This window comes from Oncorhynchus mykiss, chromosome 4 (assembly GCF_013265735.2).
Source record: "Oncorhynchus mykiss isolate Arlee chromosome 4, USDA_OmykA_1.1, whole genome shotgun sequence".
Classification (NCBI taxonomy): Eukaryota; Metazoa; Chordata; class Actinopteri; order Salmoniformes; family Salmonidae; genus Oncorhynchus; species Oncorhynchus mykiss.
The window spans coordinates 38,005,001-38,019,610 of NC_048568.1; the positions used below are offsets into that span (position 1 = coordinate 38,005,001).

Below are 14,610 nucleotides of genomic sequence, written 5' to 3' on the forward strand. Positions count from 1 at the left end.
ACAACAACCTATAGCTACGTTTTTGTTATCTGGAGTTATTAAATCGTTTTTGAATATTATTTACATCTGCAAGCATAGCAGCAAAGTCTGGACGAATGTAATTGATCTCTTCTTTACTTGATCTCTTCTGTTTAAATTTGTTGAAATATTATATACAGCACCCTATGTAGGTAAATTGACATTATAAAGGGACATATTTTTTTCTAATTAAACAGTGGGCCAGTTTTGGCCAGTTGTATGAACCTTTTTTTGTATAAACAAGCATAATAGTATACAGTGCCTTCGGAAAGTATTCCGACCCCTTGACTTTCCCCACATATTGATACATTACAGCCTTATTCTAAAATGGATCAAATGTTTTTTTCCCCTAATTAATCTGCACACAATACCCCATAATGACATAACAATACCCCATAATGGCATCACAATACCCCATAATGACATCACAATAACCCATAATGACAAAGCAAAAACAGGTTTTTAGAAATGTTAGCAAATGTATGAAAAATTTAAAACAGAAATACATTATTTACATAAGTATTCAGACCCTTTGCTATGAGACTCGAAATTGAGCTCAGTTGCATCCTGTTTCCATTTATCCTCTTTGAGAGGTTTCTACATCTTGACTGGAGTCCATCTGTGGTAAATTCAATTTATTGGACATGATTTGGAAAGGCATACACCTGTCTATATAAGGTCCCACAGTTGACAATGCATGTCAGAGCAAAAACCAAGCCATGAGGTCGAAGGAATTGTCCGTAGAGCTCCGAGAGGATCGTGTCGAGGCACAGATCTGGGGAAGGGTACCAAAACATTTCTGCAGAATTGAAGGTCCCCAAGATCACAGTGGCCTCCATCATTCTTACATGGAATAAGTTTGGAACCTCCAAAACTCTTCCTAGAGCTGGCCGCCCAGCCAAACTGAGCAATCTGGGGAGAAGGACCTTGGTCAGGGAGGTGACCAAGAACCAGATGGTCACTCTGACAGAGCTCTAGAGTTCCTCTGTGGAGATGGGAGAAACTTCCAGAAGGGCAACCAACTCTGCAGCTATCCACCAATCAGGCCTTTATGGTAGAGTGGCCAGACGGAAGCCACTCCTCATTAAAAGGCACATGACGGAAGCCACTCCTCATTAAAAGGCACGTGACAGTTGGCTTGGAGTTTGCCAAAAGGCACCTATAGGACTCTCAGACCATGAGAAACAAGATTCTCTGTTCTGATGAAACCAAGATTGAACTCTTTGGCCTGAATGCCAAGCGTCACGTCTGAAGGAAACCTGGCACCATCCCTACGGTGAAGCATGGTGGTGGCTGCGTCATGCTGTGGAGATGTTTTTCAGCGCCAGGGACTGGGAGACTAGTCAGGATCGAGGCAAAGATGAACGGAGCAAAGTACAGAGAGATCCTTGATGAAAACCTGTTCAAGAGCTCTCAGGACATCAGACTGGGGTGAAGGTTCACCTCCCAACAGGACAACAACCCTAAGTACACAGCCTAGACAACACAGGAGTGGCCTCGGGACAAGTCTCTGAATGTCCTTGAGTGGCCCAGCCAGTGCCCGGACTTAAACCTGATTGAACATCTCTGGAGAGACCTGAAAATAGCTGTGAAGCAACGCTCCCCATCCAACCTGACAGTGCTTGAGAGGATCTGCAGAGACTATTGGGAGAAACTCCCCAAATACAGGTGTGCCAAGCTTGTAGCATCATACCCAGGAAGACTTGAGGCTGTAATTGCTGCCAAATGTGCTTCAACAAAGTACTGAGTAAAAGGTCTGAATACTTATGTAAATGTTATATTTCAGTTTTTTATTTTTAATGAATTAGCAAACACCTGTAAAAAACTCTTTTTACTTTGTCATTATGGAGTATTGTGTGTAGATTGATGAGGGGAAAAAATGTTGAATCAATTTTAGAATAAGGCTGTAACGTAACAAAATGTGGAAAAAGTCAAGGGGTCTGAAAACTTTTCAAAGGCACTGTATGTGTGGCCCACAAATGAGTTGTGTTTTTTTCTCTCGATTTGGCCCTTACACTGATTGAGTTTGACACTCCTTTCCTACATAGTGCACAACCTATGGACCCTGGTCAAAAGTAATGGGCTAGTCATTCAGAAGGAATTGCTGCCAGGACTGGAGTGCCTTGGCCCGGACTCTGGGCCAGCATCATTGTTTTCTGCCTGTAATCCACTGAGAGGGAGAGAGAGGGCTGTGCTATAGGTTAATTAAGACATCAAACTTGCTTCCGGAGAGTTCTCGGGCCAAGTCTGTCGAGCCCCTGGTGGGCCCCCTCTGGACATTTCACTCGAGGGGAAATCACTCAGACCTCAAGCCTCTGTTATGGAGTGTAACAGTAAAGTACATTACAGTCAATTATGGATTACTATGAACAATATTCTCATGTTTATAATGGCATTGTTAAGGATTTTTTTTGTGGGGCAAATCATTATGAATATTATTCCCATGCTGTTGCATGATGCTGTTGGTGTGAAACTAAGCATCAGTTGTGGTGAGGAGAGCACAGGGATTCTATTAAATGACTAATATGTAATTATGTGGTTGAGAGGGTCAACAGACATAGGCTGGGTTTCAGATGCTATCCTATATGGGATCAGAGGTGCAGGGTTTAATTTAAGGTATAAGCTGGTGTAATTGGTGGGAACTGATACCAGACAGGATTACCTCATCAGGTAGATGAGATGAGAGGCAAAGTGACTCCAAAACAATGCTGCTACACTGGCCTAGCTACTGCAGCTCCAGCTGTGTGAGGAGGGCTGGATCCAATGAATTATTGCCGCTCGAATAGAGCCAGAGAGACAGAACCATAGCAACCCTCGGCTCCGATTAATGTGAGACGTGATCTGGCAGGAGAGACTGTGAGAGAGAGAGAGAGAGAGAGAGATGGAGGCCCGTCAGTAAAAATGTCAGAGACACAAATCAATATCTGTGGCCTGTGTGGGAGTTGCCAAGGAAAACAGAAAGAGAGAGATGGAGTGATTGTAGGATCTTCCACTTCCGCAATAAAACCAGGGTCATATTCATTAGGAACGAAACGGAAACAAGCTCCCAAAACGGAGAGGGATTACCTGAATTTGTCAATTCAAAAATGCTTGTTCTTGTTTGCCGTTGCAAACCGTTTTGCTACGGTGTCGGTGGGCACTGATGGACATGACCCAGGTCTCCTTGAATCAGTTAGATAATGGAACCGGGTTAAAAACAAGGTTTCAGAACCTAGTTTTCATGGGTAATATATTTATTCTGGCAATAGAAGGGCTCTAACTTTTTTGGGGGGGCTTTTTGATGCTGTTTTTGATGCAACTACCAATGGGTTATCCTTTCCAGTACTTTCTAAACGCTTTCCACTGATATGATTATATATACTGATAAAACGGCTGATTCCATGAATTATTCTGTACTTGTTCTTACGATCCTCTCATTCATAAATCTTGCATGGTCCTGCTCAGCATAATGACCCTCCAGCACTTGATGCGTTTTGCAAGGGTGGAGAAACCACGGTCTCATAGACTAGACGTAACATAGTAAATATAAACCCATGACACTCAAATTAGTATGATATGTTACGTTTGGTATGGTTACATAAGACAGAATGTTACTTAAAACCTCTACAGGATCGGTGGGTCCCCTGCGGTAAGGTTGAGCTAACGTAGGCAAATGCGATTAGCATGAGGTTGTAAGTAACAAGAAAATTTCCCTGGACATAGACATATCTGATAATGGCAGAAAGCTTAAATTCTTGTTCATCTAACTGCACTGTCCAATTTACAGTAGCTACTACAGTGAAATAATACCATGCTATTGTTTGAAGAGTGCACAGTTTTGAACTTGAAAAGTTATTAATTAACCAATTAGGCACATTTGGGCAGTTTTGATACAACATTTTGAACAGAAATGCAATGGTTCATTGAATCAGTAAAAACATTGCACATACACTACTGCCATCTAGTGGCCAAAATCTAAATTGCACCTGGGCTAGAATAATAAATTATGTTCTTTCTCTTGCATTTCAAAGATGATGGTACAAAAAATAAATAAAAAACAGTTGTTTTTTTCTTTGTATTATCTTTTACCAGATCTAATGTGTTATATTCTCCTACATTCCTTTGACATTTCCATCAACTTCAAAGTGTTTCCTTTCAAATGGAAACACAGAATATGCATATCCTTGCTTCAGGTCCTGAACTGCAGGCAGTTAGATTTGAGCATGTCATTTTAGGCAAAAATGTAAAAAAAGGTGTGAATTGTCTCTTACATACTGACCACACCGCTCACGTTGCATGCGCAAGCGTTGCAAAATACACGTACACACACATGTTATTCAGTCATTGAACCCACATTGCTCGCGCGCGCCAACGAGCATCTGGGTGCGAAGCGCTAAAATAGAAGTCAGTTCTATTTGTGACGCTGAACGCAGTGCAAATCCTGCCTCTCCTATCTCCTCATTAATTTATAGAAGCAGATACCCACGTGCCATCTCCTCATTGGTTATACCCACGTGGGTGATTGAAAGATGAACTGAGGTCAGTCGGTCGTGGTAATACACCTATGAAAATTAGATGCCAATTGCCATATAAAGTCTAAAGAAGAACAGCCTGGAAGGAGGAGAGATGACTAGAAAGGATTTGGTTGAACGTTTTATGTGTGGATTAATTGTCGGAGTAGAGGACCTTGTGCATTTCAGGTAAAATAACAACTCAACGTTTATATCCCAGGACAGATTAGCTAGCAACAGCAAGCTAGCTAAATAGGACAAATTAGCTAGCTACTGCAAGCTAGCTAAATAGGACAAATTAGCTAGCTACTGCAAGCTAGCTAAATAGGACAAATTAGCTAGCTACTGCAAGCTAGCTAAATAGGACAAATTAGCTATCTACTGCAAGCTAGCTAAATTGCCATAAATGTTTAATGCTTTTCTACCTGTTCCCAAATGAACATACTTTGTTCAGAGTTTGTTTTGATATTTCAACCTGCTTATCATGATCACGTTTGGTGTGGGGGGACACCAAACGTTTGGGCATGGTGTTAGGGCATGGTGTTGGGCATGGTGTTAGGTGTTCCACTGAGATGGGTGACCTATTTAAACCCATTATCAAGTGTCTGGCTTTCTCTCCTAGTCTCCTTTTCTGATGAGAAAGAGCTGGACTGATAAAAGTATAAAAGCTAGCAGGCATGATGACAGTATAGCAAGTACAGCTGAGCAGAAAACAAACTAAAAGAGAGTACAATTAGCTGTTTTGCTTGTGTCGTTATTCTCTAAAGTGAAGAGAGGCCTTGTTAGACTACAGGTAAGGAAATGCTTCACCCTCGTTTGCTTGCATTTAGGCAATAGTGTTGTTCAGAATCTTAATACTGTCTCCTCTCCTCTCCCCTCCCCTTCTCTCCTATCATGTCCTCTTCTCCCCTGAAAGGATGACGAGGTGGTGCTGCAGAGTGTCGCCACCATCCAGAAGGAGAATCGCAAGTTTTGTCTGTCCGTGGAGGGACTCGGAAATCGACTATGCTTCCTAGAACCTACATCTGAGGCTAAGGTGAGTGGAGAGTCTCTCAGTGCTTGGTATGGACTGGTTTTGACGGCATTTAAATACTTTCAAACTCTCTTTCATTATTTCCGGTGTTATTAAGCATTCATACAAAAAGATTGACACCTTAGAGGCAAAATAGTCTCATGTGAATCTATTTTGAGTCTGACTCCACACCATATTCCTGCTTGGTAAATGGCTATGATAACCCCAAACAGGTACATACTGCTTTAGAATGTCAATCAGCAACAGACACTATTATATAGAGTTCTAATCTAACGGACCAACCATTTACATTGAGAATAGTTGTTTGTTGGAAATCTGATTCTGATTCTATTCTCTGAAGTGTGTTATGTGAATGGTTCTAGAATCCTGTGACACAGCACCATGACAACAGCAACATTCTCTGAACCCACTGAACTTCTCAAGCTGTCCATCAGGGAATAAGCAGCTGGTTCAGGGAATGGGGATAAGGAAGTTAAAACACATTAGCCTGGTTCCCAATCTGTTTGTGAGGTATAGCCAATGAGTTAGCTATAGAGCACAAACTGATCTTGCACCAGGCTAAAACTACATTACATCATGAAAGTCTTATCTTTCTTCAGAAATGAGCATGATAAGAGGTTTTCGGAAATTGGAATACAGACCCACTCATCACAGAACATTGACTTGAAATGGAATAGCTGTTCTAGTCAGTCTTTTTCTATGGTATTCATTACATCTTGTACATACAGTACATACAGCACATACAGTACATACAGCACACAGTACATACAGTACATACAGCACACAGTACATACAGTACATACAGCACATACAGCACATACAGTACATACAGTACATACAGTACATACAGCACACAGTACATACAGCACACAGTACATACAGTACATACAGCACACAGTACATACAGTACATACAGCACATACAGCACACAGTACATACAGTACATACAGCACACAGTACATACAGTACATACAGTACATACAGCACACAGTACACACAGTACATACAGCACATACAGTACATACAGCACACAGTACATACAGTACATACAGCACACAGTACATACAGTACATACAGCACATACAGCACATACAGCACACAGTACATACAGCACATACAGCACACACAGCACACAGTACATACAGTACATACAGCACATACAGCACACAGTACATACAGTACATATAGTACACACATCACATACAGTACACAGTACATACAGCACACAGTACATACAGCACATACAGCACACAGTACATACAGTACATACAGCACACAGTACATACAGCACATACAGCACACACATCACATACAGTACACAGTACATACAGCACACAGTGCATACAGTACATACAGCACACAGTACATACAGCACATACAGCACACAGTGCATACAGTACATACAGCACACAGAACATACAGCACATACAGCACACAGTACATACAGTACATACAGCACACACATCACATACCGTACACAGTACATACAGTACATACAGCACACAGTACATACAGTACATACAGCACACAGTACATTCAGCACATACAGCACATACAGCACACAGTACATACAGCACATACAGCACACAGTACATACAGCACATACAGCACACAGTACATACAGCACATACAGCACACAGTACATACAGTACATACAGCACACAGTACATACAGCACATACAGCACACAGCACATACAGTACATACAGCACATACAGTACATACAGTACATACAGCACATACAGCACACAGTACATACAGCACACAGTACATACAGCACACAGTACATACAGTACATACAGCACATACAGTACATGCAGTACATACAGCACATACAGCACACAGTACATACAGCACACAGTACATACAGCACACAGTACATACAGCACATACAGCACATACAGCACACAGTACATACAGCACATACAGCACACAGCACATATAGCACATACAGCACACAGCACATACAGTACATACAGCACACAGTACATACAGCACACAGTACATACAGCACATACTTACAAAGTTGGTGTCTAATAACTTCTAATTGTGCATGGAAACTTTCCCAATTTGCAATTAACTCACAAGATCAAGGCTCCGGTTTCACTGAAAAGGACATTCTTAAAAATGCCTGGGATGCATTTTCTCACATTTATTGTGTGTATTCAGAGATATTACTGCAGATGAACTGACTCACAGACAGTGAAAGGCTGCAGTCAGTGATGATATAGAAATATGTGACTCACCACCTGGATTTGGTCTAATGTAGCAACCTTTGAATTTCTGTTTTTAACGTCGGATAAAAGTTGTAGATTCACTTTTGAGAAAACCTTTTTTTCAATGTTTTGGTGCGACTATTTGAGAGACATTCTACACCCATTCAGCATGTTAACACAAACGCAGTTGAGCAGGTAGATCACACTGGATATGATTACACTGATTACAGTCCCTCTATCTACGATTACACTGTGATTACAGTCCCTCTCTCTATGATTACACTGTGATTACAGTCCCTCTCTCTATGATTACACTGTGATTACAGTCCCTCTCTCTATGATTACACTGTGATTACAGTCCCTCTCTCTATGATTACACTGTGATTACAGTCCCTCTCTCTATGATTACACTGTGATCACATTCCCTCTCTCTATGATTACACTGATTACAGTCCCTCTCTCTATGATTACACTGATTACAGTCCCCCTCTCTATGATTACACTGTGATTACAGTCCCTCTCTCTATGATTACACTGATTACAGTCCCTCTATCTATGATTACACTGATTACAGTCCCTCTCTCTATGATTACACTGATTACAGTCTCTCTCTCTATGATTACACTGTGATTACATTCCCTCTATCTACGATTACACTGATTACAGTCCCTCTCTCTATGATTACACTGTGATTACAGTCCCTCTCTCTACGATTACACTGTTATTACAGTGCCTCTCTCTATGATTACACTGATTACAGTCCCTCTATCTATGATTATACTGATTACAGTCCCTCTATCTATGATTACACTGATTACAGTACCTCTCTCTATGATTACACTGTTATTACAGTCCCTCTATCTACGATTACACTGTGATTACAGTCCCACTCTCTATGATTACACTGTTATTACAGTCCCTCTCTCTATGATTACACTGTGATTACAGTCCCTCTATCTACGATTACACTGTGATTACAGTCCCTCTATCTACGATTACACTCATTACAGTCCCTCTATCTACGATTACACTGTGATTACAGTCCCTCTATCTACGATTAAACTGTGATTACAGTCCCTCTATCTACGATTAAACTGTCATTATAGTTCTCTTTGAGAACTGTAATCATAGTGTGGCAAGGAATAAGTTAGCCCTAAATATTTCTAAAACTAAAAGCATTGCATTGGGACAAATCATTCACTAAACCCTAAACCTCAACTATATCTTCTAATAAATATTGTTTAAAATGAGCAAGTTGAGGTGACTAAACTGCTTGGAGTAACCCTGGATTGTAAACTGTCATGATCAAATCGTAATGATGCATTAGTAGCTAAGATGGTGAGGAGTCTGTCTATAATAAAGCGTTGGTCTACCTTCTTAACAACACTATCAACAAGGCAGGTCCTAGAGGCCCTAGTTTCTACCTTTTAAACAACACTATCAACAAGGCAGGTCCTACAGGCCCTAGTTTCTACCTTTTAAACAACACTATCAACAAGGCAGGTCCTACAGGCCCTAGTTTCTACCTTTTAAACAACACTATCAACAAGGCAGGTCCTAGAGGCCCTAGTTTCTACCTTTTAAACAACACTATCAACAAGGCAGGTCCTACAGGCCCTAGTTTCTACCTTTTAAACAACACTATCAACAAGGCAGGTCCTACAGGCCCTAGTTTCTACCTTTTAAACAACACTATCAACAAGGCAGGTCCTAGAGGCCCTAGTTTCTACCTTCTTAACAGCACTATCAACAAGGCAGGTCCTAGAGGCCCTAGTTTCTACCTTTTTAACAACACTATCAACAAGGCAGGTCCTACAGGCCCTAGTTTCTACCTTTTAAACAACACTATCAACAAGGCAGGTCCTAGAGGCCCTAGTTTCTACCTTTTAAACAACACTATCAACAAGGCAGGTCCTAGAGGCCCTAGTTTCTACCTTTTAAACAACACTATCAACAAGGCAGGTCCTAGAGGCCCTAGTTTCTACCTTTTAAACAACACTATCAACAAGGCAGGTCCTAGAGGCCCTAGTTTCTACCTTTTTAACAACACTATCAACAAGGCAGGTCCTAGAGGCCCTAGTTTCTACCTTTTAAACAACACTATCAACAAGGCAGGTCCTAGAGGCCCTAGTTTCTACCTTTTAAACAACACTATCAACAAGGCAGGTCCTAGAGGCCCTAGTTTCTACCTTTTAAACAACACTATCAACAAGGCAGGTCCTACAGGCCCTAGTTTCTACCTTTTAAACAACACTATCAACAAGGCAGGTCCTAGAGGCCCTAGTTTCTACCTTTTAAACAACACTATCAACAAGGCAGGTCCTAGAGGCCCTAGTTTCTACCTTTTAAACAACACTATCAACAAGGCAGGTCCTAGAGGCCCTAGTTTCTACCTTTTAAACAACACTATCAACAAGGCAGGTCCTAGAGGCCCTAGTTTCTACCTTTTTAACAACACTATCAACAAGGCAGGTCCTAGAGGCCCTAGTTTCTACCTTTTAAACAACACTATCAACAAGGCAGGTCCTAGAGGCCCTAGTTTCTACCTTTTAAACAACACTATCAACAAGGCAGGTCCTACAGGCCCTAGTTTTGTCACACCTGGACTACTGCTCCGTTGTGTGGTCAAGTGCCACAAAGAGGGACTTGGGGAAAATTACCATTGGCTCAGAACAGAGCAGCACGGCTGACCCTTAAATATACACAGTGAGCTAGCATCAATGATGTGCATGTCAATCTCTCATGGTTCAAAGTGGAAGAGAGATCGACTTCAACCACTACTGTATTTGTGAGAGGAATAGACATGTTGAATGCACCGAGGTGTCTGTCTAAACTACTGGCACACAGCCCGGACACCCATGCATACCCCACAAGACATGCCACCAGAGGTCTCTTAGTCCAGAACAGACTATGGGAGGCACACAGTACTACATAGAGCCATGACTACATCACATCAGTTAACTGATGCAAGCAGTAAAATTAGATTTAAAAACAGGTAGAAATACATCTTGTAGAACAGCGGGGACTGTGGACACACACAAAGGTACAGACACAAGCATATGCACACTCACGCTATCACACACTCTCTACACACACGCACATTGTTATATTGTTGTATTATACATTTTGTATTGTAGATTTGTAGTGGTGTAATAATGTTATATAATGTACTGTTTTATATTTAGTTTTGTAAGTGTCTAATGTAAGTGCCTTAATGTGTTTGGACCCCAGGAAGAGAAGTTGCTGCCTTGGCAACAGCTAATGGGGATTCCTAATAATACAAATACAAATTGCACATCTTTCTTCCCTGCCTGGGTGTCCTATATCACACTGTTCTCCCTTCATCTGTCTGCCCTCCCTGGGTGTCCTATATCACACTGTTCTCCCTTCATCTGTCTGCCCTCCCTGGGTGTCCTATATCACACTGTTCTCCCTTCATCTGTCTGCCCTCCCTGGGTGTCCTATATCACACTGTTCTCCCTTCATCTGTCTGCCCTCCCTGGGTGTCCTATATCACACTATTCTCCCTTCATCTGTCTGCCCTCCCTGGGTGTCCTACATCACACTATTCTCCCTTAATCTGTCTGCCCTCCCTGGGTGTCCTATATCACACTGTTCTCCCTTCATCTGTCTGCCCTCCCTGGGTGTCCTATATCACACTGTTCTCCCTTCATGTCTGCCCTCCCTGGGTGTCCTATATCACACTGTTCTCCCTTCATGTCTGCCCTCCCTGGGTGTCCTATATCACACTGTTCTCCCTTCATCTGTCTGCCCTCCCTGGGTGTCCTATATCACACTATTCTCCCTTCATCTGTCTGCCCTCCCTGGGTGTCCTACATCACACTATTCTCCCTTAATCTGTCTGCCCTCCCTGGGTGTCCTATATCACACTCTTCTCCCTTCATCTGTCTGCCCTCCCTGGGTGTCCTATATCACACTGTTCTCCCTTCATGTCTGCCCTCCCTGGGTGTCCTATATCACACTGTTCTCCCTTCATGTCTGCCCTCCCTGGGTGTCCTATATCACACTGTTCTCCCTTCAGATCATGGGAATGGGTTAGATGAAGAGATGTTGCCTGAGCTGTCCACACACTGTCAGCACTTCTCCCGTCTCCATTGATCAAGACACGTTAACACAGAACAGAGACAAGGGGAAGTGTGTGTGTGTGTGTGTATGTATGTATGTATGTATGTATGTGTGTGTGTGTGTGTGTGTGTGTGTGTGTGTGTGTGTGTGTGTATGTGTGTATGTATGTATGTGTGTGTGCGTGTGTGCGTGTGTGCGTGCGTGCGTGTCTGTGTGTGTGCGTGTGTGCGCGTGCATGTGCGTGTGTGTGTGTGTGTGTGTTGAGTCCTATTATTTTGTTTCACACACCTGTTTCCATCTTTCCTGGCAGGAGACAGCTTGGTAAATATGCTTTGTCCCAGGTGTCTGGGTCTCTGTCAGGGAAGCTGTTGTTCATCACACCTTTAAAAGAATAGTTATCCCAGAATGCTCTCTTTAATAAAAGGAAATTCACGGTCTGGCACCAATCTATCCTTCTATCCTTGTTGAGCTCATATAATATATTTTATATTTCGTACAACACCATTTTCTTCACTTGTACATCCAGGAAGTAGCTCCTCTCCACGTACGGTATTCTATAATTCCCGATCCTCCCTTACCTCTGGAATAATCACAAAGGGGTAGGGAGTGAAAACAGGAGGGTATCTCTCCAGGAACAGGGTTGGAGTTAAAACCTACAGGAGGGTTTCTCCCCAGGAACAGGGCTGGAGTGAAAACCTACAGGAGGGTTTCTCCCCAGGAACAGGGCTGGAGTTAAACCTACAGGAGGGTTTCTCCCCAGGAACAGGGCTGGAGTTAAACCTACAGGATGGTATCTCTCCAGGAACAGGGTTGAAGTGAAAACCTACAGGAGGGTATCTCCCCAGGAACAGGGCTGGAGTGAAAAACTACAGGAGGGTATCTCCCTAGGAACAGGGTTGGAGTTAAAACCTACAGGAGTGTATCTCTCCAGGAACAGGGTTGAAGTTAAAACCTACAGGAGGGTATCTCTCCAGGAACAGGGTTGGAGTTAAAACCTACAGGAGGGTATCTCCACCGGAACAGGGTTGGAGTTCAAACCTACAGGAGGGTATCTCTACAGGAACAGGGTTGGAGTTAATACCTACAGGAGGGTTTCTCTCCAGGAACAGGGTTGGAGTTAAAACCTACGGGAGGGTATCTCTCAAGGAACAGGGTTGGACTTAAAACCTACAGGAGGGTATCTCTCCAGGAACAGGGTTGGAGTGAAAACCTACAGGAGGGTGTCTACCCAGGAACAGGGTTGGACTTAAAACCTACAGGAGGGTATCTCCCCAGGAACAGTGTTGGAGTTAAAACCTACAGGAGGGTTTCTCCCCAGGAACAGGGTTTGAGTGAAAACCTACAGGATGGTGTCTCTCCAGGAACAGGGTTGGAGTTAAAACCTACAGGGGGGTTTCTCTCCAGGAACAGGGTTGGAGTTAAAACCTACAGGAGGGTATCTCCCCGGGAACAGGGTTGGAGTTAAAACCTATACAGGAGGGTGTCTCCCCAGGAACAGGGTTGGAGTTAAAACCTATACAGGAGGGTGTCTCCCCAGGAACAGGGTTGGAGTGAAAACCTACAGGAGGGTATCTCTCCAGGAACAGGGTTGGAGTGAAAACCTACAGGAGGGTGGCTCTCCAGGAACAGGGTTGGAGTGAAAACCTACAGGAGGGTATCTCTCCAGGAACAGGGTTGGAGTTAAAACCTACAGGAGGGTATCTCTCCAGGAACAGGGTTGGAGTTAAACCTTCAGGAGGGTATCTCCCCGGGAACAGGGTTGGAGTTAAAACCTATACAGGAGGGTGTCTCCCCAGGAACAGGGTTGGAGTGAAAACCTACAGGAGGGTATCTCTCCAGGAACAGGGTTGGAGTGAAAACCTACAGGAGGGTGGCTCTCCAGGAACAGGGTTGGAGTGAAAACCTACAGGAGGGTATCTCTCCAGGAACAGGGTTGGAGTTAAAACGTAGAGGGCATCTCTCCAGGAACAGGGTTGGAGTTAAAACATAGAGGGTATCTCTCCAGGAACAGGGTTGGAGTTAAACCTACAGGAGGGTATCTCTTCAGGAACAGGGTTGGAGTTAAATCTACAGGAGGGTATCTCTCCAGGAACAGGGTTGGAGTTAAAACGTAGAGGGTATCTCTCCAGGAACAGGGTTGGAGTTAAACCTACAGGATGGTATCTCTTCAGGAACAGGGTTGGAGTTAAATCTACAGGAGGGTATCTCCCCAGGAACAGGGTAACACTGCAGTATACCAATAATAAAAGAAGATGGCCTTATTCACATCTACGATCATTTTACCTTTCCCAAATTCTAACCCTGACCATCAAGGTGTGGAAACACAGAGCTGACCTTTGATCAGTAGTTAAAGGTCCTCTGTTAGAACAGGAATATGTAGTATTTCATTTGAAACGGGATGTAGTAACACGACACAGTATACAGCATATCGAGAAGGACCGGATCGGGTTGTACAATGTTACCCTTTAGTGTTGCTTAAACTACAGTAAGCAGACCACAGTTCTCAATTTATGAGACTTCATGGTATTATAATAGTGTGACCACCATGGCCGAGCTCAGCTCCCTGGACAGAGACCAACGGTACCCTGAGCCACACTTTGAGCCAGTAGGATAATTGGTACTTTAATTTGAATTATTCATGAAATAAAATAGAGGAGAAATCCAGTTTAAAGTATTCCAGCTACCGTTGGATAAGGTCACATGACGTTAGGAGAAATTCAGTATAGTGTGTTCCAGGTACCGTTGGATAAGGTCACATGACGTTAGGA

At 43.0% G+C, this 14,610-nt stretch overlaps 1 protein-coding gene across 1 annotated transcript in view; it reads left to right on the forward strand.

Annotated features, from left to right (window-relative positions):
• LOC110521100 (ryanodine receptor 3-like) overlaps positions 1 to 14,610 on the forward strand; it is a 264,957-nt gene that overhangs the window by 35,279 nt on the left and 215,068 nt on the right. Inside the window, exon 2 of the mRNA XM_036976224.1 lies at positions 5,425 to 5,544. Within this exon, the coding sequence (XP_036832119.1) occupies positions 5,425 to 5,544 (120 nt within the window). The remainder of the gene's footprint in view (positions 1 to 5,424; positions 5,545 to 14,610) is intronic.